The sequence below is a fragment of the Pleuronectes platessa genome, chromosome 13 (assembly GCF_947347685.1).
Source record: "Pleuronectes platessa chromosome 13, fPlePla1.1, whole genome shotgun sequence".
NCBI lineage: Eukaryota > Metazoa > Chordata > Actinopteri > Pleuronectiformes > Pleuronectidae > Pleuronectes > Pleuronectes platessa.
In genome coordinates, this window is record NC_070638.1 from 2384051 (window position 1) to 2407980 (window position 23930).

Here is a 23930-nt window from a genome sequence, read left to right on the forward strand (position 1 = left end):
GAGTCCTCTTCAGCGTATAGTGTGTGTGTGTGTCTGTGTGCGTGGAGGCTTTGGATGTGAGGTGGTGCGAGCAGGTAAATTGTGTTGATTCTGGGGTTTAATACCCTCAGGTTTATAATCCACTATGAATGGGAATGTGATTACAGAGAAGTTCAGGAGTTGGAAAAGTTCAGAGACAATTCGGCTGATTGAATCGGAGCGAGGACACAATGCGATTTGCCGCAGGGGGGGGGGGGCTATTCCACTGATGAAAGCCGGCCATCTTAATCTTGGGATAACGCCCAACCTGACATTTCCCCAATAAAAGAAAAGTGCATTATAAATGTGCTTTTAGGCTGATTGAGTCTGGCAGAGAGAAAAGTGATATGATCTTGATTTTCAATAAAGGCGCGACAGTGAGTTTTTGTAGTCACTGATCATATTTGTGCTTCAGGCAAGAACAGGACTTTAGATTCATACTGGGAGCACTGGTTCAACAATAAGAATCAAATGTCAGGGCTGAAAACCCAACTACTCTATATTGAGCTTCACGCTGCTGTCGTTATATATATATAAACCAGATGTGTAAGTCCTCTAATTCCATCACAGCTTTGTTTTCCGGCTGCGTGTGTGTGTTTGTGTGTGTGTGTGCGTCTGGATGTGATGTATGTACACATGTGTGCATGGTGTATAGCGTGCACTGCTCAGTTTAGAGCTTTGAAGCGTGTAAAGCTGATGTGACAGCAGCTGCAGAGAAATATGACGGTCACCTGCAAACTCTAAACAAGTATGATGGATCACTGTAAACTGGCAAATGGCTTCATGATGCTGGCATGCAACCCCCGTGTGTGTGTGTGTGTGTGTGTGTGTGTGTGTGTGTGGTTGCGAGTGTGTGTGTGTAAGTGAGTGTGTGTGTGAGTGTGTGAGCGATGAGGACATTGCACTCGGGCACCAGAGGAATGTCCGGTATGTGTTTAAGTAATGCAGCACACATCTGTCACGTTTTCTTTTTTGTTATAGATTCTCTAATTAAGCTCTAATTAGCACACAATGACATTTTTACCACAATTTTACCAAATTTATACTAAAACGCGTCATCGGCTAAAAGAGGCAAATTACATCTTGAAGATTCACAGGAAAACCAACTAAAGTTAAACGTGTAAAATAAAAGTATATTTACTTTCTTTAATAAACTGCATGAAGTTAAAACAAAACTTTTACTAATATAATATTTTCTTTTTGTACTACTAACCCAGTCCTGTGTAAAACTAAACATTAACTGACATATAACTAATTTGAAGATACATGAAAACCTCATTAGTTCTCGATGAATTTGGCTTATGGCGCTAAACAGCTAATATAATTTTTACTCTTTCTTCTAAACAAAAAAGGTAACATTTTATTCTAATTTAGGCAATTCCAATTTACCCTCATTATTAAGGATTGATGTGAATAACCTTCTAGAACAGGAGCAGGAGGAGGATTGTGTTTGACGGACACATGTAATCAGGATAATGTCACAGCTGCTCATGGAGTTAATAACTGTTTTAATAAATTGCGAAAGCTGTAATTTGTCGTGTTGGTGTGAGAAAATATATACAGAGGGGTTGTTTTTAACAACGATTTGAAAGATTCTACCTTTTATATCAGAAATATATCAGAAATTTAGCAGATTTGTTATTTTCTAGACCCATAAATTTGCCGTTTTAATATAAATTCTCTGGTTAAACTGGTCGTGTCCTTCAGCTCCAGCCTGTCTGAGCAGCCCTGTGGCTCTGGGTCTTTACCTGCGGTCCCTGCCACTGAAAGGCACCACGTGGATCCCCAGGGGCCCACCGTCGTTTGACACCTCCACCAGTTTGATTATGTCTCTGGGATGGATGGTGATGGATGGAGAGGTGGTGAGGGGTGAGGGGGAGAGGAGGAGGAGAGGAGGAGGAGAGGGGTGACACCATGTGGGCAGAAACAAAAACAGGAAGTGAGATGATGAAAAGAAAAAAAGACGATAAAAAAACAACAACAATGATTTAAATAAAGAAATTAAAACAGGAAGTAAGAAGATTCTGGAGGAGACAAACAAAAAGGGCCAATAAAACACAGCAGTCCAAATAAATCAAAACATGCAAACACACAATTTAGACTTTTGACGATATATAACAGGAGGTGATGAGAAAGGAGACAAATCTATATCAAATAAATAGATTTAAATAAGATCTAAAATCCTGCGTCGTCTTTTCAATGTGTTTAAAACGTATTGTCTCCTTTTGAAACCTCATATTTTTACAGGATCTTTATCGTCTTCTCCCCCAAAAACCAACGTTCACCACAAACCACAAAACAACACACAGCATCGCCTCCTGTTTGGAGAAAATAAATGTTTAATGTCTCATTAAACCGCCGTCGGCTCCTCTATGATCTCACGAGGAGAAATGAAAGCCTCGTTTTAACCTTGAGTGTTTTCCTTCTGCTTTGAGTTGAGCGGTTCACGATGAAGACGAATACTTTTGCAAACAAATACATTTTTTGGGAGATTTTCAGCGTGTGCAGGATAATATGCTTTTTTATCTGTGAGGAGATAAAGATTGTTGACGCTCTGCAGAGCTGGAAAAACAACACCGGCTTAATGAAAGTGAGGAAAACATTAATTCCATCTTTATCTTTGCTCCTCGGATGAAACAGCGATGAACTGCAGAACATCTTTAATACGCTCGTATGGGGATTTATAGAAGGACGATTTAAAAAGGAACAAATACAGTTGCAGCTATTTGCTTTTCCGAGGCAGCGCTCCTCACTTAGTCTGTCGAAAAAACATAAACTCAGGAACAATTTGTAAGACGTCAAATCTAAATCACTTCACAGCTTTGATAGAATGACTGTGATTAGCTCGGGGGGGGGGGGGGGGAGAACAGGCCGCTCGTTGACAAGCGAGAGGCAGGAGAAAAATCACAGGAATAATAACAGTACCGTACCTGCATATTAAACTGGAAGCGTGCAACAACAGAGCACAACAACAAAGCAACAAGTTGTTAATAACAGGAGTTGGACGGGGAAGTAAGTGTGTGGGCGGAGCTCTGGTGGCAAGGACGGGGGTCGATTCCTGCTCCCGCTGAGGAGGAATATGTAAATGAGCAACGCTGGGGGGTTGAGATGAGACTTTCTACAAACATCTGGATTATAGAGCTGCAGATCTACGTGAGAGACACTTGGAGAATGTAGAGGGAGACACGAGAGAGCTTCAACTCATAGTGCAGGTGTTAGTTTACATTGTTTGTTCTGATCCACGAGGGGCTGACTTACTCGAGTGACCTCACGGGGGCGTGGTCCATGCAGGAGTCGGCTCGTCCAACCGGGTCGATGCGTCCGTTTTCTTCTTCTGTGGCGTCCTCCTCCTGAGACGGAAACACAAACAGAGGACGAGTGAGTCGTGAGACACACATGACGACAAATATCGGAAAGAGAAAACTTAGAGCAAAAACTACACAACGGCACATTTCACACGGGATGACACGCCCACTTGTTCTCCAGCTCGTTACCCAACTCCCTGTTATTAGTCGACAGTGTGAAAGTCCCAAAACCCTTTTTTAACACAAACACTGTTCACCAGGCAAAAAAGGAGAGCTGCAGCGGGGGGGGGGGAGAGCAGCTGACCTGGTGGAGCCGGGAGGAGGAGGAGGAGGAGGAGGAGGAGGCCGGCCACAGGTATAAAAATACATGCCCTTTGAAAATCCCTTCAAAATTACATCGCCTCTGTTCTCGTGTCTTGTGTTTACTACAGACACCTGGTGTGTGTCTGTTTGAATACCGACGCTCATGACACGTACACACACACACACACACGTACACACACACACACACGTACACACACACAGAGGAGAGAAACGAGATGCAGACAAAGAAGGTCATTAAAATTTCAGGCCGACACCGGAGAGGAGAGGCTGCCATACGGTTGCCATGACACTTTGGGCAGTGTGTGTGTGTGTGTGTGTGTGTGTGTGTGTGTGTGTGTGTGTGTGTGTGTGTGTGTGTGTGTGTGTGAAACGGCGTGCAAAGACTTGTGAGCCCCGTCTTTTTTAATTTCGCACTCGGCTCCTGCTCAGAGGCATCGCATGTCACAATGAAAACATGAAACACAACATGTCGAGTGTTTGTGTGTGTCTGTCTCTGGTTGTGAGGCCCGGGTTTTGGATCACAACAATTGTTGTGAGACATAACAGTTGTGAGTAATGTTCTGACATATTTAAGACTTTTTAATCGCCTCAAATTCAGATTATGTAGACCCGATGGAAACCTTGAATATCTGGAATCTAAATAATATAAATTAAGAATGAAAATAGGAAACCAAGCTTCCCCTCTTCTCTCCACTCCACTAGGCTTTATTCAAAATTCAAAGGATTCAACAGAAGAACATTTACAGGACGTCAACGAGGACATATAGTGGAGGAGACAAAAAAGTGCTGTGGACTTAATATTCCTCCATCTCCGAGCCTCAGTCGAGGAGAATATTAAATTGTTCTGTCTCGTCCTCCAGACTAAACTCAGAAATATGAAACATGTGTTGAAGAGACGAGTGTGTTTGTCCAAAGATGTTCCTCACATCGCTGGACAGCAGGACTGAATTCCAAGGATGGAGGACATATATCAAAACAACATTCCTTAAAAAGGTATTTTTCTACGCTGCCAAAAATGTGCTCGACTATATGATGCAAGCCTCTGATTCATTTACTGCTGCTGCATTGACCCTCTGCTCGTGAATGTATAGACCATTAAGTCACTAAAAGCAAAGAGAGAGAAACCATCACAAGTCAAAGAGCCTCAGAACAGTTCTAACACTATTCACTATTCACCAGGAGACGCCGGCGGTGGATCGGGGGGGGAGAGAGTCGGAGTAAATGAGATCTGAACTCATCACAGAACAGAATCTCTGAAGAACCCGTCCGCCCACCAACCACTCTCCTCTGATTCCAGACTGAGACGACGTGCGTGGGAGATAATGAAGAAGAAGAACTGGAGCTAATGATGAGGGAGGAATTCAAATCTAAACAAAAACAGACATAATCATAAATATAAACTGCGTGGTGAACACAGGATTTATGTGTTTTTTAATATATGTGTATTTGCATCAGCGACTGAAAGGTTAATAAACATCTAATCAGCTCCGGAACAAGATGATTAAAATAAAACGATGAAGACAATTAGTCAAACATCTAATTCTGTGATTGTTTTTCTCCCATTTGTGAACAACTTGTCGCTTCCTGTTCAACGACAGAAACAAGCCACGGATCATGTAGCGGCTGATCTGGAGCTTTCAATCACACTGAGTGGTCTTCAGCATCACATGGGTCAGCATCAGGTGACATCAAGGACACATGAGTCCCTGTCCTCCGAGCTCTGTCCTTTCCAGAGACGTCTTGTTTCAGAGTCGTCTCTTGAAGCCGTTCAGACCGACAGAGGAATGACTCCACTTTGCTCCATCACCACCCCCCCCCGCCGCTGCCCCACCCACCCGAAGTCCAGCGGGAGACACTCCGAACGTCTTCTCCGCACTTCGACCACACCATCAAGGCGTCGCCCCTTCCCGTCGCTGGGAGTGAGACAGATAGCCACATTAATAATTCAGAATTGAGTCGGGGGGCGGTACTTAATGGGAAGGCAGGTAGGACGATGGGCGGCCGACGTGTTTTCCAGTCGAGTCATGGTTTGTTTCCTGGATGTTTGGGAAAGAGGCGGGCGGGGGGGCTTTCAGGCCCGAGGGCTCATTAAAGATTAATGGGAGAATCCACTGGGGCCTGTCCTTTCTGTCTCTCAGACCAAATGAAGTGGTCTGAGGCCGAGTACGGGCGAGAGAGAGAGAGAGAGAGAGAGAGAGAGAGAGAGAGAGAGAGAGAGAGAGAGAGAGAGAGAGAGAGAGAGAGAAACGCTGCACCATTAATGAAGTGCTGCCCCAGTGCCTTCCTGCCACTTTGACCACATCGTCCCCAGCACACAGGGCAGGAGAGGAGGAAGGGGAGGGAGAGGAGGAAGAGGAGAGAGGGGAGAGAGGGGAGGAAGAGGGAGAGGAGGGAGAGGAAGGAGGGAGGAAGATGAGGAAGAGGAGGGAGAGGAGGGACAGGAGGAAGAGGAGAAGAGGAGGGACAAGAGGAAGAGGAGGGAGAGGAGGAAGAGGAGGAAGATGAGGATGAGGGAGAGGAGGATGAGGGAGAGGAGGAAGGGAGGAAGAGGAGGGAGAGGAGGAAGATGAGGGAGAGGAGGAAGAGGCGGGAGAGGAGAGAGAGGAGAGAGAGGAGAGAGAGGAGGGATAGGAGGAAGAGGAGAAAGAGGAGGGATAGAGGGAGAGGAGAGAGAGGAGGGACAGGAGGAAGAGGAGTAATGGGGGGAGATGAGGGAGAGGAGGGAGAGGAGGAAGAGGTGGAAGAGGGGAGGAAGCTCTGTTTGCAGGAACGATGTTTAAAATAATTCTCCGGAGACAAAACCCAAACATTGTGATGAAGAGTAAATCTGAAATAAGTCTGAATACATTTTCTTAAATCCAGAAACATTTATACTCTCTTCACTGTGATCACACCTGGATCCTGTCAGCGTTACATGTTTAAACATCCAAATCTGTTTAAATATGAATGATGATTTATCGATAGCACTACTCTGGGGAAAGTTTTCCATCGCTCGGTTTGACGCTTGAAGTTTTTGAGTGACGTCAAAGTTCAGAACAAGCGTCGGCACAAGAGGTGCTAACGTCTCCCGTCACGTAAAGTTTCACACAAACAAGTCGACACCACGAGCTGGAGAATCACACACTTTGAAAAACTTGGCAAATGTGTATTTGAGTAAACAGCAGGTGGACGTTCTAACCTTCACTGGGTTTTTCCCTCAGGATGGTTTTCAACTTTACACGAGGAACTTTTATCTCTACACACCGACAGCTGTCAAAGATATAACGTCTCATTTACTCCGTGTTTTATCAGGTACTTTCGACAAGTTTATAGTTTTCAAATACTTGTAAATCACTTCAGGCTTCTCAAGTTGATGTTTGGCTGCCTTACCTGTATTTTCATATATTATATTTATATTCCTTAAAATGTCTACGTCCGCCGCTAGATGTGTATAACAGGATTGTGAATTGTGTATCTGTATCATACACAAAAACTAGAAAAGAACAAAATAACTCAAGTAATGATAAGAAGAGTATTTATTTAAAAAAGCCTCATTCCTTTCTTACTGAAAATTAATTCCTACAACACTCAAACCCAGATGCACACACATCCATCACTGGGACCCGTGTCCTCTCAAGCAGAGATCCATATGCTCTCAACAGGATGAAACACTGAACCAGAGAATATAAATTAGCCTCGACCTCTGACCTCTAACCTGAGGACCTGACAAACCATCTGGGTCTCAGAGGAAACCGGAGAGAGGGATGAAAGAGACGGAGATACAGCTCGAGTAAGACTCCACACACCGCCTTCCTCCATCTTTGTAGATGTGTGTTTTTTTAAATGTCTTCCTGTAGGAAACATCCTCTGATGCAGAAGAGGAAACTTGGAAAAATAAAAACCAAAAGAAGAAATATCAGATCACGGATCAAATAAGGGACGAGAGAAGCAAAAACACAGGAGTCTGAAACAGGTTCAGGGTCAGTGGGCATGTGACCCCTCTCAGGAAGAGGCAGCAGAAAAAACCTGTTCAATTTCCAAGGAGGTGAGACGACACACACACACACACAGACACACACACACCTACACACACACCTATGTAATTCTATCTCTCTAAGGACATCAGGCTGATCAGAAGTGGGTGTGTCTGGGTTTTTCCCTCCTGATCCTTATTGGCTGCAGAGTTGGCTGCACTGATGTTTACACTCAAGTGCCGGCGCCGACCAATCAAATCACGTCACCTGGTTTGTGTTCATCTGGTTAGTTTCCTGTGTTCTTGACTTGTATTTACACATTTTAGCATGAAAACCAGCGATGTTGTGTATTTCAAGTGGGAAACTGTGATAGGCAAAGGTCCCTAGATAGGGCCTAGGGTCAAGTCTTAACCTTTAAAGTGAAGAAGACTCCTCCTCTGATTGGACTCAGAGGAAGAGTCCTGTGGTCGTAAAGTGACATCAGCAAATAAAGTCGTTAAACGGGAGCTTTAAGTTGAGAAGATCTTATTTTTTGCTTATTTATTATTATCATTTAAATCAAAATAGATATGTGAAAGTGTGTTTTTTCAACATATTCTTATCTTGGAGAATCTGTCCTCACTTTCCCCAAATGCCCTGACTCCTTGGGTCTGGTAAACTGGTCCTCACAAGGATATTAAGAACCAGTACAAACACACACTGGGCCCCAGGTGGGCTCATCTCACGAAGTCCATCTTCACAATCCCACAAAAACAATCAGTGAACTGGACCCACACACACTTCACCGTGTCGGAGAAGGTGATGATCAAACATGGCTGCTCAGGACCTTCCATGTCTTATTCATCCGGGGGGGGGGGGGTCACCGGGGTCGGACACGCCGCTGCACTGATGCTGGTGTCGGGATGAAACCAGCTCTGAGGGGGAATCTGCATCCGGCTGCTACTGGTATGTGAAACCATCATCATCAAATGAGCTGATAACGCAGCAGTCGGTGCCGACACACACACGTGTGATGGATGTCGACACTCGGAGCCGCGCGAGGCAACAATGCATCTTTTAAAGCGAGCGTTCAATTACACAACCCGCCGCTAATTCAATTAGTCTCCTCCGAAGACACTTTGATAATGGGATCCAGACGGACGGGGGGGGGGGGGGGGGGTCGTCAATAACTCCGGTACTCATCGAGCTGAGGCGACGTTATCAGAGTTTAAATCATCCCGGCTGCTGATCGGGCTTCTCTACAGGGAGGGGGGGGGAACGATCTGTGTGTGTGTGTGTGTGTGTGTGTGTGTGTGTGTGTGTGTGCTTCAGTTTGTTTGTTTCTTTTGTGTTTTGTGTTGTTCTGGGGATTTTAAGATGAGTCAGGTGGAGGTTTTAGAGGTAAGAGTATAGTGACCAAGTATTCAGTGGTTTATTAATCATTTACTACAATTTTTTAGGTTAATATTTGTGAAAATACTTTCCTGTATTGTATTTTAATAACGATTGAAGGGTTTGGGGTTTAAGTATTGAGGAAATAAATAAAACACAATATAAATATTCAATTGTAAAACAAAAAATAGAGAAGTATGAGGGTATAAAAGAAAATATATTATGTATTTGGTGGAAAATTCATTGGAAAATGAATACTGCCCTGTGTTGTTGTGTAACTTATGTTTGACATGTATTAACTGTATTTTTTTAAGTGTAACAGTTATATTTAATGAATGGGATAATTTTGTCTGATTCCTTTGTTATTTAGGTCTTTGATCCAGATTGAATCTAGAGCTGGACGATATAATATCAATTATATGATCAGTTAATCTTTTGCTGCTGAGTCTGAAGCATCTGGACTTTTGATATATTGCTCTTAATGAAAATGATATTCCAATAACCAGGTGATTGTTTTATTTGCCAGTCCAGCTTCACTCCATAACGTTTGACCTATTGTGACTTCATGAAATTAAGTACTTACTTTGCATTGTCGTCAATTTTACGGCACATAAACCCTCCACCTTGTGTTCTGCTCAGTCAAATAAAAGTTTTGTGCCCATAACCAAATGTGCCGGCGCCGACAGAGCTGCTGCGATATCACCGTGAACAGAATTAGACTTCCAGCACTTCCCGAATTACCGCGCCACCACTGAAGCAATCCACTTAATTCAACTGCAATTCCCGCCGTCCAATTAAATGAAAGCAGATGCGGCGGGTAGAGGGGTATCGCCCCGGCTATATGGGGTTTTTGCAATTTCCTCTGAAATAATAGGGCGATGGATGGAGGCCTCATCAGGAGCATAAGCAATTTCAAAACTCACATTTCAGAGAGTTGATTCCCCCGGAGAACTCGGCTTGTGTCGCTGGAAATGGAATCGCAGGAGGTGTGAACGCCATTTGTTTGGGTGCGTTTGAGTCAGAGCACCGAGGAGGGACAACGTGTGCCGACTGGATTCCATCGGATATTAAATAGAAATAAACGAATACAGCTCAAACTCAGATTAGTGAGACGTGCTTCAGAAACTTTTCCTCTTTCAGGAGAACCCCCCCGGGGAGATGAAGTTAGGGGATGTGATGGAGAAGTGATCAGGAAATGACACGTGTTTGACTATATCACCTGAAGTTGAAATATTTATCTTATGAAACCCCAAATATCCAAAAGGCACCACATCCCTACCGGATCTGTGAAGTTCCATGAACTCCAGAAACAAAGAGATTACATATGAATGGAGGGATGAACAGATCTGATCACCTCATCCAACCACAGTTTATACCGTGGGGATGAACCAAAGCTAAAAACCAAACAGACAGAGAGACTCAAAGAGAATGAAGTAGAGAGACGGACAAAAGACACTTCACACTGAGGACCAGGAGTCACAACATCACTTGTTCAAAGGATGAGACGCGACACTTTGAAAACTCAAACACACAAAAACCCCCGAGGGGATTCACCGGTGTTCTGACATTTTATACTTCAGGGTTGTCACAGAGTCCATCCATTATTTATCCTCTACTGAGTCCATTGAAGTATATTTAGATTTTCAAAGCCATAAAAAGAAAGTTTCAACTTCAATTATACCTTCATTCAAGAGAAATATCTAGAAAAGGGAGATATGTACGGAGACTTAATCTTTTCCTGGACGTCTAACTTCTTTTACAAACATATAAAATATTTAGCATGTTTGTACATTTCAGGCGAGTTCAGCAGAAATATCCCCCCCCCCCCCCGCCCCCCCCGTCACAGCCACCCACTGACAGCTGAGGTGTCAGTGGGCGAGTCGGTTATTTTCTTGTGCGATTCCGTCACGTCAGCACCGAACCACACAAAGAGCAACAATCTGCAACTCAGGATTTTTTGTCTCAAGTTTTAAAAATATTCAACGAGTGAAAAGTTCAACCGACGACACAGAACCAGGAAATTTCTCCGTCTTAAAATTGCTGAGGCTGATTATAAAAATAGTTTTCACCACCGGATGTTTTGTGTGGTGTTCCGGTAAAGACCCGGGTGCACCGCCGGTCACACAGCTTGTTATGAGATGCTCCGTTTATCCAGAACCAGACTCCCGGTGGAGCCGCTGCCGTGGAGCAAAATAACTAACCTAACCCAAATAACCCATCTGAGAGGAAGGGAGCTGCGGATAATGGTGACACAGACATACACACACACACAGACACACAAACACTGAGGTAGAGTTGTCAGGTTTAAGGCCATTATTCTGACTCCCACTGTAATGGCTGCTGCTGAGAGGAAGAGCGTCTGTAAACAAGTCTGGGAGGAAACACAGAATCTCTCCCTCTATCTTCTCTCCACTTCCTGCAGCAGAGCAGTGGGTGCTGCACCTTCAGCAGAAAACCTCCAGAGCTGTTTATCCACCACCACCACCACCAGTGAATCCGGAGTTTTACTGGACCGTAAACTGGGAATAAAACAGCTGACGTTCCCAAAATAGCTGAGATTAACCAGAGACTATATTTACGTAACTCTAGAAGGTGCTTAGCCCATCGTCTAAAGTCCAGGGTGTGTGTTTGTGGCGTGTGAGAGAAAAGTCAATACACCAGGACCATGGGGTTAATTTATAAAGTCTCTTAATGTATATTGGGCCTAACGTCTAATAAATCTATAAAGGTTCCACTTCCTGTTTACTTTTAACTGGAGGTGGATGTGAAACTTGATGTATTGTTATTAAAAGAGCGGACTTTCCAGGTCTATCGCAATTTCTGGACAAATAATTTGCAAATTTTGTCTGTCGCTACTTCTGTTTGTGAGAAGAACTTAAAGATCATTTAATCAACTAAACTCTAATCTGCACAAACACAAGATGATGTACACGATCGAGAACATGATCCAAAAACACACAACTCTCAACCATCTCTTTTATACACTGGAATAAAAGACGTGACCGATATTTAATCCTACAGATTGATTCCGGGGCCTGAACAGATCTTGTGGAGCTTCAGGTAGAAGTTCAGAGGTTCGGCTCTTTCTCTAAAAGAATCCCGTCTGAGCAGATCTCAATAATCAGCTCCATCCCTCTTCTGTCACATCCTCCTGATCCTCCTCTGATACCAGCCGACACCTGCCGATGTCGTTCTCCTCCGTTCGCCTTTGATCGTTTTACAGACTCGTCTCTCTCGTCTCCTTTGATCTGCCAACGTCTCCGTCTCTCGCTCATTGTCCCCGTGCTGGAGATAAACCTTTGGAGCGCGGCGCAGTTTACAAAACTGAGATCCCTATCTTTGATTTCTCTCTGTGTGTGTGTCTGTGTGTGAGCGTGTGTGTGTGTGTGAGTGTGAGTGTGAGTGTGTGTGTGTGTGTGTGTGTCTGTCTGTCAACAGGTGGATTTCATTTGAGAAGGAGCCACCATCTGGGTCCAACCTGATCAGATCTATTTTTGGTATAATTAGTTTTTGGGTAGCAGGTGATGAACAGCAAATATGTGCGTACGTGTGTGTGTGTGTGTGTGTGTGTGTGTGTGTGTGTGTGTGTGTGTGTGTGTGATGGCAGGTTGTAGCCCGAGGTGAAGATCCCCTCGGGGGACACTCTAAACCCTCAGGATTCTGGGGGGAGGGGGGGGGAGCTGCTCCTTTCATCTCCCCTCCATCTCCCTGTCCCTGTCCCTCCCAGCTGGAAGGGATCTGGGCTCCCACTGGTCTCTGTCGTTTCAAAACCACGAGATCAAAAGGCGACAAGGAGCGAAGGAGAGAGAGGGACAGAGATAAAAATAAGAGGAGACGATGCCAGGAGGTGATGTGAGGAGCAGAGGAGGAGAAGAGGAGGATCAACGGAGGAGGAGAGAGAGATGGTGAGGAAAAGAAAAGACAGACAGAGTAAAGTTCACTGCAGATCACACATCTGCAAACACAATTACACACCTGAGGTTATATATATATATGTGCACACATTCACACCACACTCACATAGTGTGTAGAGCCTGGAGGACATGCTTGAACACACACACACAAACACACACACACACACACACAAACACACACACTGATCCTGCTGCTTTGAAAAGATGGTGATGTTTCACTTTCATCCGTCTTATTGAAACACACACACTCACCCACACACACACACACACACACACACACAGTTGAACATGCAGGTTTCAGTGCACATTATGCACATATGAACAGACACACCGACTCGGTCTGAGGTGATTTATGAGTGCACGGCTCAGGTTTGCATGATTTATCCTGCTAAAGGTTCACTGTGCACCTGAGGGACACACACACAGACACACACACACACACACACACACATACACACACTCGGCACGGAGGCTTGTTAGTCAGGATTCACAAAAATGTGTGTGTGGGGATACATGGTTCTAAGATTTGTTTTGCATACGCTTACAGTGTAATTGTGTTATTATCTTGCGCATGTGTGTGTGTATGTGTGTGCACTTTGGTCTAAGCACACTGAAATGTAGTGTGTGCATCACGAAGGTGTGTATGTGTGTGAGTTAATGACCTCCTGTGGTGTGTTTGAGTGTGTAAACCTGTGCATGGCTAGTTCATTTGTCCCAGTTTGACATATACACGTTTTATCAAACCAGCATGGCGTTGTGCGTTTCCTGCTGTGTGTGAACATTCCTGCGCCAGGTATGCACATGTGTCTGTGTGTGTGTGTCTGTGTGCGAGTTTGAGTGCGTGTGCAGATCCGCCTTCATACGTCTGCGTAACAACATCCCCAGTGAGTTGTGTGAAGCTTCCTTCCCACCATGAAAGATAACTCGGCCCCTCAGCAGTGTAATGGCTGAGGACACACAGCAGCAGCGACACACAACTCACACACACACTGTGTCACACTGAGCTACACACTGGATGCTCACAGTGTAAAAATAATAACAACCCGCCCTGACCTCCAGTAAGTCATCATTACCAGCACCATAGAATCCCAGTTCAATTAGTGAACATGAAGAGTGCTGACTGGGGGGAAATAATTGTTATTTATACCCATTAAAAGTTATGGTTTGTGGGATGGGAACCCAGTGGTGATAATGGTGAGGAGTCGTGGTGTCAATGTGCCGTGGACCAATCACGAGGCAGGATCAGCTGTCAATCAAGTCGTTTCATCCGGTTTTTAATAACATCAAATTGCTTCTCCTGAACAATTAACACGTGATGTCCCATCCACTAACATGAAGGAGGCAGTGTTCATGACCTATACTATAGCCAGCCACCAGGGGGCGATCTAGATGATGTCCTCCATCTTTATTCACAGTGTGTGTCTCCAGGTGTCATGGACAGAACTCAGGAGAAGGAACCAGATGTCGTGAACGTTCAAGAAGCCAAATGTAGAAAACTACTGAAAATAGTTTTGGGGGAAAATCGCTGAAAAACAACTTTCATTGTAATTTTGAATCTGCTGTCGAGGTTGTGTTGAGGTTGTGTCGAGGTTGTGTTGAGGTTGTGTGTCACCCTCGTGTCAGATTAACCAACGTTTAGACCAAATTGGTGGTTTTCACTGCCCAGTGACAAACACACTCACAGAGAGATGTGATATTTAATAAGAGAGACAAACACACACTACACAAAAACACACACACACTCGTCCCAAACAAAACACACAGAGGAGATACCCAACAGAAACACATGGAAGACAACAGATACACAACCACACACAACCACACACACTCTCCACGACACACTAGCTCCCCCCTCAGAGATGATGACTGACCCAGCCAGAGTACAGGTTGTGTGTGTGTGTGTGTGTGTGTGTGTTTGTGTGTGTTGTGTTCAGCTGTCCACACTCATGCTGAAGGCAGCTCAGCAGCTTCTGGCTTTTCTTCTTAATTGGTTGATTTGCACGTCTGCGGCCGACTGACACACAACGAACACACAATCACAAATAGAACGCGCTCATGTGCGTTCTAACACGTTAATGGATGAACACACGTAAAACACACACAATCAATCACACACATAAAGATTCACCAAATGCCCTTTTGACACACGGACACACACACACAGACAGACACACACACAGACACACACACAGGCAGCAGTGCAGTCCAACCCGTCCTCATTAATACACACTCGACTGACAGCCTGCTGTTGCCATGGCGACCCCCATACCTGTTGCCAAAGGGTGTGTGTGTGTGTGTGGGGGGGGGGCTGACTTGTGAACACGTAGAGACGCGCTCTGCTCTACTCCCTCGCCTCTACGTCCTCGCCTCTACGCCCTCTGCTCTAGGCCCTCGCCTCGCCTCTACTCCCTCTGCTCTACTCCCTCGCCTCTACGCCCTCTGCTCTAGGCCCTCTGCTCTACGTCCTCGTCTCTACTCCCTTTGCTCTAGGCCCTCTGCTCTAGGCCCTCGCCTCTACGCCCTCGCCTCTACGCCCTCTGCTCTAGGCCCTCGCCTCGCCTCCCTCTGCTCTACTCCCTCGCCTCTACGCCCTCTGCTCTAGGCCCTCTGCTCTACGTCCTCGTCTCTACTCCCTCTGCTCTAGGCCCTCTGCTCTACGTCCTCGCCTCTAGGCCCTCGCCTCTACTCCCTCTGCTCTACCTCCTCGCCTCTACGTCCTTGTACTCTCCACAGGAGACGTCAAACTCTCCACAGGAGTAGGACAGTCCTCTGTCTTCAGGGGACGCTCTCCTCTATTATTCCGTCTCCTCTGTCTCGGGTGGTTCGCTCCGGTCGGACGAGATGAAACCAAGTCGAGGGGAAATTGCTTTTTCTGAATTAGTCTCCGCTCTCCTCTAATTAAATCACAGCTTATTCTTTTCCTGCCGTGTGATTCCTCAGTGCCGTGGCGTTCTATCTTATATTCTTAACAGAGGTTTTAATACACTGGCTGTGAAATGGCTCCGCAGACTAATGTGTCATAGCAGCAGAGTCTGTAATTAACTGTTACAGCCAGTTCACAAAGTGTGGAGACGCTTTATGGAAAAATAAAGATGCATGAAATGCTCCCAAGTCAAACAGAGCCTAATGAAAATGTGTCTCTTCTGTGAGTCGCCCGCTCTGCTCGGAGAGATTCTCAGATACGTGTTGGACAACGAGAGCTTCAGATCATTTCCAGGTCTGAGTCACAGTTTGTTTTGTTCAATTCAACATAAAGATAAAATTAAGCTTTGTTGTTTGGAAAAATTCAATTTGACACAGAAGCAAAAGAAGAATAGAATCAGAACCGAATCCAAAGTAAACAAGATTTAAATAAATATGATCTATAATCACAATATACAAATACTACTCTGAGTGTGGCAGTGTTATGGCTCAATGCTATATATTGACCAGTTGATGTATTTCATTCATATGTTGCTGTTTTTTTATTTTGCTATAGCCTGACAACTCTGCTGCCAGAATTTAAGAATTAAAGTTCTAAGAATTAAATTTGATTTCTAACTCTAATGATACAAAGATCAACAAATAAAACACGACACACAAACTCCGCATTTATACAGCAACTTGCAGTCTGATGCCATTTTGCACCATGTTGCTGCCACTTACTGAAACTGAAGAACACACACACAGACACACACACGTTGTGTATTCGCTGTTGATCCGTAATCTCTTCCTCCTCCTGATGATGGTTTGAAAATCAAGCCGACTCCGGTGTGTTATTGTTTCAAGTGCTTCTGCTCCCACACTTTTAATGTTGTTTTCTTCTCCCTGAATCAAATTACACTTTCCCCTGAAATGGATTGTGCTTATGAATAAAACTTTGCCAGTTTGCGGTAAATCACACGACAGCAGAGGAATTAGAGCCGAGGTTATTTGGTCATTACAGCAGCAGAGGAAGATAAAGGAGAGTAATCATCACGCGCTCTCAAAACACACTCAAACAATAACAGGCCACAGCCTACGAGGTTCACTAATAGACTTCTGCTGTCTTGATTATTCATGATGGATCTCATCTGTTTTGTTTTTAAATTGGATTATCAGACCTGGAACCAAACCGGACTGTGGTCGACACGCGGCCCAGTTGCAACATCGTTCTGGGAACCGGCTGGAAGTGAAACCACGTGACATGAAACAGTGACAGAGAGAGAAACTGATTCTGTTCCCACCACTCGCCAAAGACAACAGCTCATGAGTGTGTGTGTGTGTGTGTGTGTGTGTGTGTGTGTGTTACTGATAAGAATAAAGTTGACACTATATATGATCACATAACTTGGATTCAGTTCCTTAACTCTGATTAACTGGGTCATTTACGGTGCAGCCACATCTGCATGCAAAGACCCACAAAATCACAACATCTGGGATACCCACCCCGGGTATTGGGGTTTGGACACGTTGGCTGACTTTGTTTTTGAATCATGCACGTTTCTGTAAGAGTGGAAAATATCAGGCCCGGGTTTGGGTTTGGACCCAAAACCCAGAATTCCAGTCTGCTTTGGGTCGGGTCGGGTTCGGTTTCCAATCAGCTCAGTCTGGTTTGCACAGAAAGTCTATATCAGACATTAACTGGAGTCCAGACACGTTCCTGCATGTGAGGTAACAAACGGGTGAGATGCTTCGGACATGAACTGGACCTTTTCCTTCCGACCCAGCGAGTCTCAAAGACATGACGGATATTTCAGGATGAAACGAGGAGCCGAACACGTAGAGGACACAAAAGAAGAAGACGTCAACTTCAAAAGTCGGGCGAGTTACGTGAGCTTGTGGAGATAAAGTGTCTTTACTGCAGGATATAAACCTCATGTCCTTCCTCCTGCTGCTCTACCACACAGCTCCCCTGACCGCTCTGGATATGTTCCTGTTGTTCCACATTCACAGTTTGCACAGTTCCTGTCTGAAAACATCTCACGTCAACAGAGAGTCCTTCATTATCACACAGAGAGACGCATTAAAACACACAACACAAGGCTGATGTGGCTGTTAGAGTCACAATGAGGGCTGTCAGCAGAATGATAAGATGGTAGAGAACAGGCATGAGTGTGTCTGTGTGTGTCTTTGTGTGTGTGGTCTTCAGCGGTTCATTAATAGTGAATACACCATCCTGAGTTGACCTCCGCCTCTTAACCCCCCCCCCCCCCCCCCTCACTGAAACACCTGTTGTAAGACAGACGGAGGAAACACTGCAGCTCCTCTCTGATGGATGGAGCGAGCTCGTCACACACTTAACCTCAACTGAAGAACCAGTACACCACCAGAGAAGGTTTGAGATGATGAATCAGAATCTGAGTGAACTTTAAATCAGTGTTCACATCTGTGTTTTGTGACGAGGCTGTTGTGTGTTGTCGAGCTTCAAATCTGGTTTGTCGACATTAAGATCTTCACTTCATTGTGTTAACATTCTGCCTCTGCATGATAATTTATCTAGTGAGTAAAGTGTTGACTCCAAAGTCGGAGAGAACTATTATCGAAAAATGTCTGATATTGATGCATTCAGAAGATGTAGCTGCGGCTTCATATTTTAAACGTTAACCATTAAACCAATAACACAACGAAATATGTAGCATGTAGAAGAATATTCCACGTTTCATGGAAACACAAAAGCACAAAATGAAGAGTTACTGCCTCTTTGTTCAAAGTGGAGAGCCGCCCAGAACACACACACACAACCAGCAGCCAATCAGCAGAGGCGCCTGACGCCTGACCCCGACTCCACACCAGCGCTTCATGTTTATTTAACTTTTGCTGATCCACATTTTCTTTTCTTTAAAATCCTGATATCGTGAATAAACACTTCTGACTCCGTAACACAACCTGAGCAGCAACAGAATCGTGTGCGAGGTGCAGAGAGGGAGCCGGGCAGCGTTCCACGTGTCAACTTAAACAGAACCACATGTGCTTTATGTGACTAATGTTATTTAATATATCAACGTTATATCACGTCTCCCTCTCGTGTGTCGTTTGGGATTTATGCTGGACATTCCTCACGCTGTAACCTCCAGGCTGAGGGGGAGTGATGGAACTGGGTCGGGGACTGGGCTCTGCTCCGACAGGCCGAGTGAGTCGAGTGAGAACGAGAGCGGCCTGACGGGTCGAGTGAGAGCGAGACAGGCCTGACGGGTCGAGTGAGAGCGGCTGTAAATCTCCGGACAGTGGAAGTAGAGTTCAGGAGATGGATAGAGTGAGCATCGGGTTTTCTAAAGATGTCGTCAAAATGACAGGAAGGAGAGAAACGTGTGTTTCAAGGTTTTTCTTTACTCTGACTAGGGCTGCTGGACTAGTCAGGTACGTTTCGATGATATAACTGGGGAAAATATATTAATATGCTGATTGAGGATTGTTCATCTGTGTGGAGACATTTCACTCCAGCCAATGTGGAAGGAAAGGCTGTGTACATTTATGAATACTGTGCAAAGACCTATGTTAAGAATGACACAAAGATGCAGAAGCATATAGTCAAGTGCCCAAAGTTTCCTCAGGGCTCAAATCAGCCTATGACAAAACAAAATGTTTATATTTATGTCTGTATATGACAAGGTAAATACAGTTAGTATAAATTACCCACACAATTTCCAGTTTATGCCCGTTAATTCCTGTTAATTCCCGTATATTCCTGATTCCTGTATATTCCTGATTATTCCCGGAATTTTGCAACCCTAACTCTGAAGTCTGGTGGGTTCGAGGAAACGTGTAATTTGATCTTCTGTGACACTCTCTCATCGCCCTTTATTGACCCTATAAATAAAATCCCATGTTTTAAGCCAGAGTAAAGACGTCATTTGTATTTAACGATTTTGCTTTTCTGAATAAATGAAATGTGACAGTTAAAACTAAAAGGGAGATTAGTTTAATTTGTCCTCTCAGTTCATGTCTCTCTTCTAAAAGTCCTCTGTCTTCTCTGGGAGCTCTCCTGTGCTCTTGGACACCAGGTTTGCACAAAAATATTAAAACGATATTCACGTTCTGTCCCGTTCACTTCTGTGCGTTGAATTCATCCAGTTTCAAACCCAGCATTAGTTGTGTAGGTGAATCTTTACCTGCTCCTGTCTCTCTAACCAGCGGTCCACCATGGGATGATTGGCACTGAGCGACGACCGGGCCGTCTCCCTCTGGAACTCCCTCTGATTGGCCCACGTCCCTGCGTCCCGCGGCAGACTGCGATACGTGTCCGTGACTTTACCCTGAGCAGACAAGAGAGTTCCACATTTTCTTATCGATCGAGAAACATCACAAGTATCTAGAAAAAGGTCAACAGTGACATTTTAAAATCTAAAAGATGTCCCTCATCATTTCCCGGCCTCTCACCTTCCTCTCCAGGCTGTTGCTGCCGGAGGCGTGTCGAACCTTCAGGAAGCCGGCGGTGGTGGACCAGCGGGTCGGGTTCTTCCTGGAGGGGGGGTCTTCTGTCTGGACTCGCACCTCGCCACCGCCGAACGGCCCGTTGATGGTCAGCAGGGCCGGGTCGCTGCTGCGCCGGACGTGGAGCGGCATGTCTGAGGGACAGGAAGTTATGACTGAATCATTATGGATGAAAAGTGAAATCTGATTTCTCTTTCTCTGGGAGATACATTTCTATCACTGCATGATTTGTTCTATTCGTTTGAAGGAAAGTGGCACATGGCTGAATCTGATAAGACTCACAACAGAGACTTCATATTGTGTTGTTGGGATGATCGATGGGAACACACACAAAAATAATTGTGTTCCTCAAACAACGTGTTGGCTAATAAAGGCAGTTAATCATCGAGGCTCCATTATCGTCCCATTGAGGATTAATCACGTTTATCAGTGAAGGTTCTAATCAGGCGGCTCCACTGTGTGGGAACAACAGCACCAGTGGACCAGCCTGGTGAGAGACACCAGCACCAGTGGACCAGTCTGTTGAGAGACACCAGTGGACACTTCCATTAAAACTCTTCACTCGGTGCTAAAGTCACGGTGCGTGGGAAGTGGGCCGAGGTCCAAATGACGACTACGGCGAGGGCAACGCGCACAAACCCTGTGCACTCGTACAAAAGACACACAAACACACAAACTGTGACTTTAAATCAAACCAGTTTTTTTTAGACCACTCCGAAATCCCTCGAGCCTCCAGCAGACACACACCAGAGATACAGAGTGTAAACCAAAATCTTTGGAGCTGGAGCGTCTTCATCAGACGACAACGCCAAGTGTCATGTTCCCATGTTCTCTTCCAGGAGGTTTACACACTGTCTGGTTTATGTGTGTGTGTGTGTTTGTGTGTGTTTGTGTGTGTGTCTGTTTGTGCAGGAAAAGCTATGATCCGTCCAATGTGTGCCTGAGTCAACACTTACTTCAGTTTGTGTATTATGAGAGTAAGTGCATGACAAGATTAAGTGTTTCCATCTGTGTGTGTGTTTGTGTCCCTGTGAATGTGTATTCTCTGCTACACACTGGAGTTTGTTTGTGCGTATTTGAACACAAATACTTAACAACAATATTGTGTAGAAAAATGATGTGGCTCTGTGTTTTTGGAAAGTGTGTGTTTGTGTGTGGGTTTGTGTAGAAGAAGTGTTTGTGTTGGGAAATGATACAACCGAGCCAACAGCAGCAGTATTTGTTGAGAATCTGGAAATGTGTGTGTGTGTGTGTGTGGGTGGGTGTGTGTGTGTGTGTACAGTACACTCATTTGCTGACTAATGTTACTGGGTCACCCAGAGCGTGGGACCTGACCTGCTGGGAGCTGTGGGAGGCAGCTGCGTTCTGGGAGACGGAGTTCAGGAGTGGACGGTGTGCAGCCTGATGCCGACAGGTCTCAGCACCACTTACACAACTCCACCTCCCAGGAGGCACTGGGGCATGGGACCCCGGCCTCTCAGCTGACCTGAGGCGATGAGTATGACCCCGCACCATTCGCTAATTCTATTTACACCGTGTTCTAATATGGACAGTGTGCGGCTGCAGGAGGACAGGACGTCTGCACAGCTGGACGACTAAAGCAACACAATCATCTTGACCACCTCCTGGTGGCTGGCTGCAGAATAGGTTATTAACCCTGTGTCCTCCATGTTAGTAGAAGGGACGTATACAGAATAATATTCAGGACTTTCACTTACACTAGAAGTTGCATGGACAACAGCATCTCAGTTAGAAGCTTGACTCATAAAAGTGGGTTTTTATCATAAATCATAAATTTGGAGACATTTATATTATACATTTTAAAGAGCAGTATTGATATTGGATCCCTTGGATAACAGAGTCGTATTAACTGAATTTATATTTTATGATTTAAAGATTAGGGACAAATTCATGAACTTCCAAGTTGGACTTCTTTCTCCCGTAGTAATTATTTGCCTTTTGAAAACTCAACTTCTCTTTCTTCCATCTGAAAGTCTCACATGTCCACCAACAGTGTCCTTTAATCTGCATCCTCTCATCTGCACAGTTCTGACTTTAGCGAAGCCAAGAAACCACCATCAGTCACTTTGTGCATTTCACCACAGCTCTCTGTCTAATCAGCCTAATCACGCTTCTTTAGAGTCCGTGGGTCTAACAGGGAAACTGGCAAAGACCCACGAGTCCAACACGAAGCAGTGATTGAAAGCTATTCTCATTAGGACGCTCTTGGAGAAAGATATTAATCAAAATTCCTTCTCTTCCATGTCAGACATTTCTCTTAAAACCCATTAAAATTCATCTGATGAGATTCACTGTCGTCAATTAAGCCGGGTTAGAATTTATTATGGAGACGGTTGAATTGGACGTAACTGGCAGGTTTGATTATTCCCTGAGATTCTCATTTCTTACTGCAAATTCTCAGTCGGCATCTCGTCCAGAAATCCAATTAGGACTGGAGTGACCTCGCTCGCTCAGTGTGTGTGTGTGTGTGTGTGTGTGTGTGTGTGTGTGTGTGTGTGTGTGTGTGACAGAAGTAGATTTTGGTTGTGGCAATGCCAATCAAATCCAGTTTACAGGTCGTTAGTGGCTCAGCCCTCCTCCAACCAGTGGTATTTTAGTGCTAATTAAAGAGCCTAATTAAAGAATGTTTGTTTCTGAGTAATGGAGTGTGTGTGTGTGTGTGTGTGTGTGTGTGTGTGTGTGTGTGTGTAAATTTACATCAGGAATAATTGTTGTTAAAAATCAACCACTTCCTTTCCTGTATTTAGCTTTTCTTCAGTCCGCTTTATTTAGTGTTTGACTGATAACAATCTACCGATATGAGCCTTTCACAGATATATCTACAGATTTCATAAAACATATGTATTTGCATTTATATTTTACATTTAAAAAATGTTTTTATTTGCTCAACTCAAGTATAAAGTAAGTTTAATTCAACCATCCAGAAAGGGAATTTTACAAAATCCATCAAAAAGGTAAACGAATAGAAACTAAAGTTCACAACTGCTGCTGGTGAAGCTCCGGGAAAAAAAATCCATAAGAAGATTTATGAAGACAAAGAATAATGAAGATTCATAGAAAGAGCTCGCTAGCAAAGTCAATATCGGCGGCAAATGTGAAAAGTAAAATTCGGGCACAAGACACATTGCTTTAAATAACGCATTGATCACCGAACCAGTTCTTTAACATTAATTTTACACGTCTCAAAAGGACTTTATGTTTTCACCGATCTGCCAGAGGGCCACGCCCACTCAACCTGAGAGACCTCTGCTTATGTCAAAATACATAGGAGCAGATTTTATTTTTGATGATTGATTTTCCCCTCATGGTCACCTTTACTCTCAGTTCTTTAATATTCACAGATCCAGAGAAACAGAGGAAGAGCGTTTCAGACCGAAGAGGCAGTAACAGTAAGATCACGTGTTCGATTCCTCGATTTCCAAACGGGACAAATCACCGACGCCCGTCACTTTCCCCAAACTCGCTGTAACAGCCGCAGCAGAAGCCACTCGGCCGGCGAAGCTGCGGAGGTGGACGGGCTCAGCATCACTTCTGATTTAGGAGGCAGCAAATAGAACCAATTAGTCACGTTGGCCGGGGATCAAGCGGCTATCTGTGCCGGGGCCTCCTGTCCAATTAACAGAATTTATGGA

At 44.7% G+C, this 23930-nt stretch overlaps 1 protein-coding gene across 1 annotated transcript in view; it reads right to left on the minus strand.

Annotated features, from left to right (window-relative positions):
• Nucleotides 1-23930, minus strand: part of LOC128454798 (partitioning defective 3 homolog) — a 163518-nt gene that overhangs the window by 73364 nt on the left and 66224 nt on the right. The window contains exons 4-7 of the mRNA XM_053438343.1: nt 20224-20411; nt 19956-20099; nt 3277-3368; nt 1767-1850 (exon numbers count right to left, since the gene is read on the minus strand). Of these exons, the coding sequence (XP_053294318.1) occupies nt 1767-1850; nt 3277-3368; nt 19956-20099; nt 20224-20411 (508 nt within the window). The remainder of the gene's footprint in view (nt 1-1766; nt 1851-3276; nt 3369-19955; nt 20100-20223; nt 20412-23930) is intronic.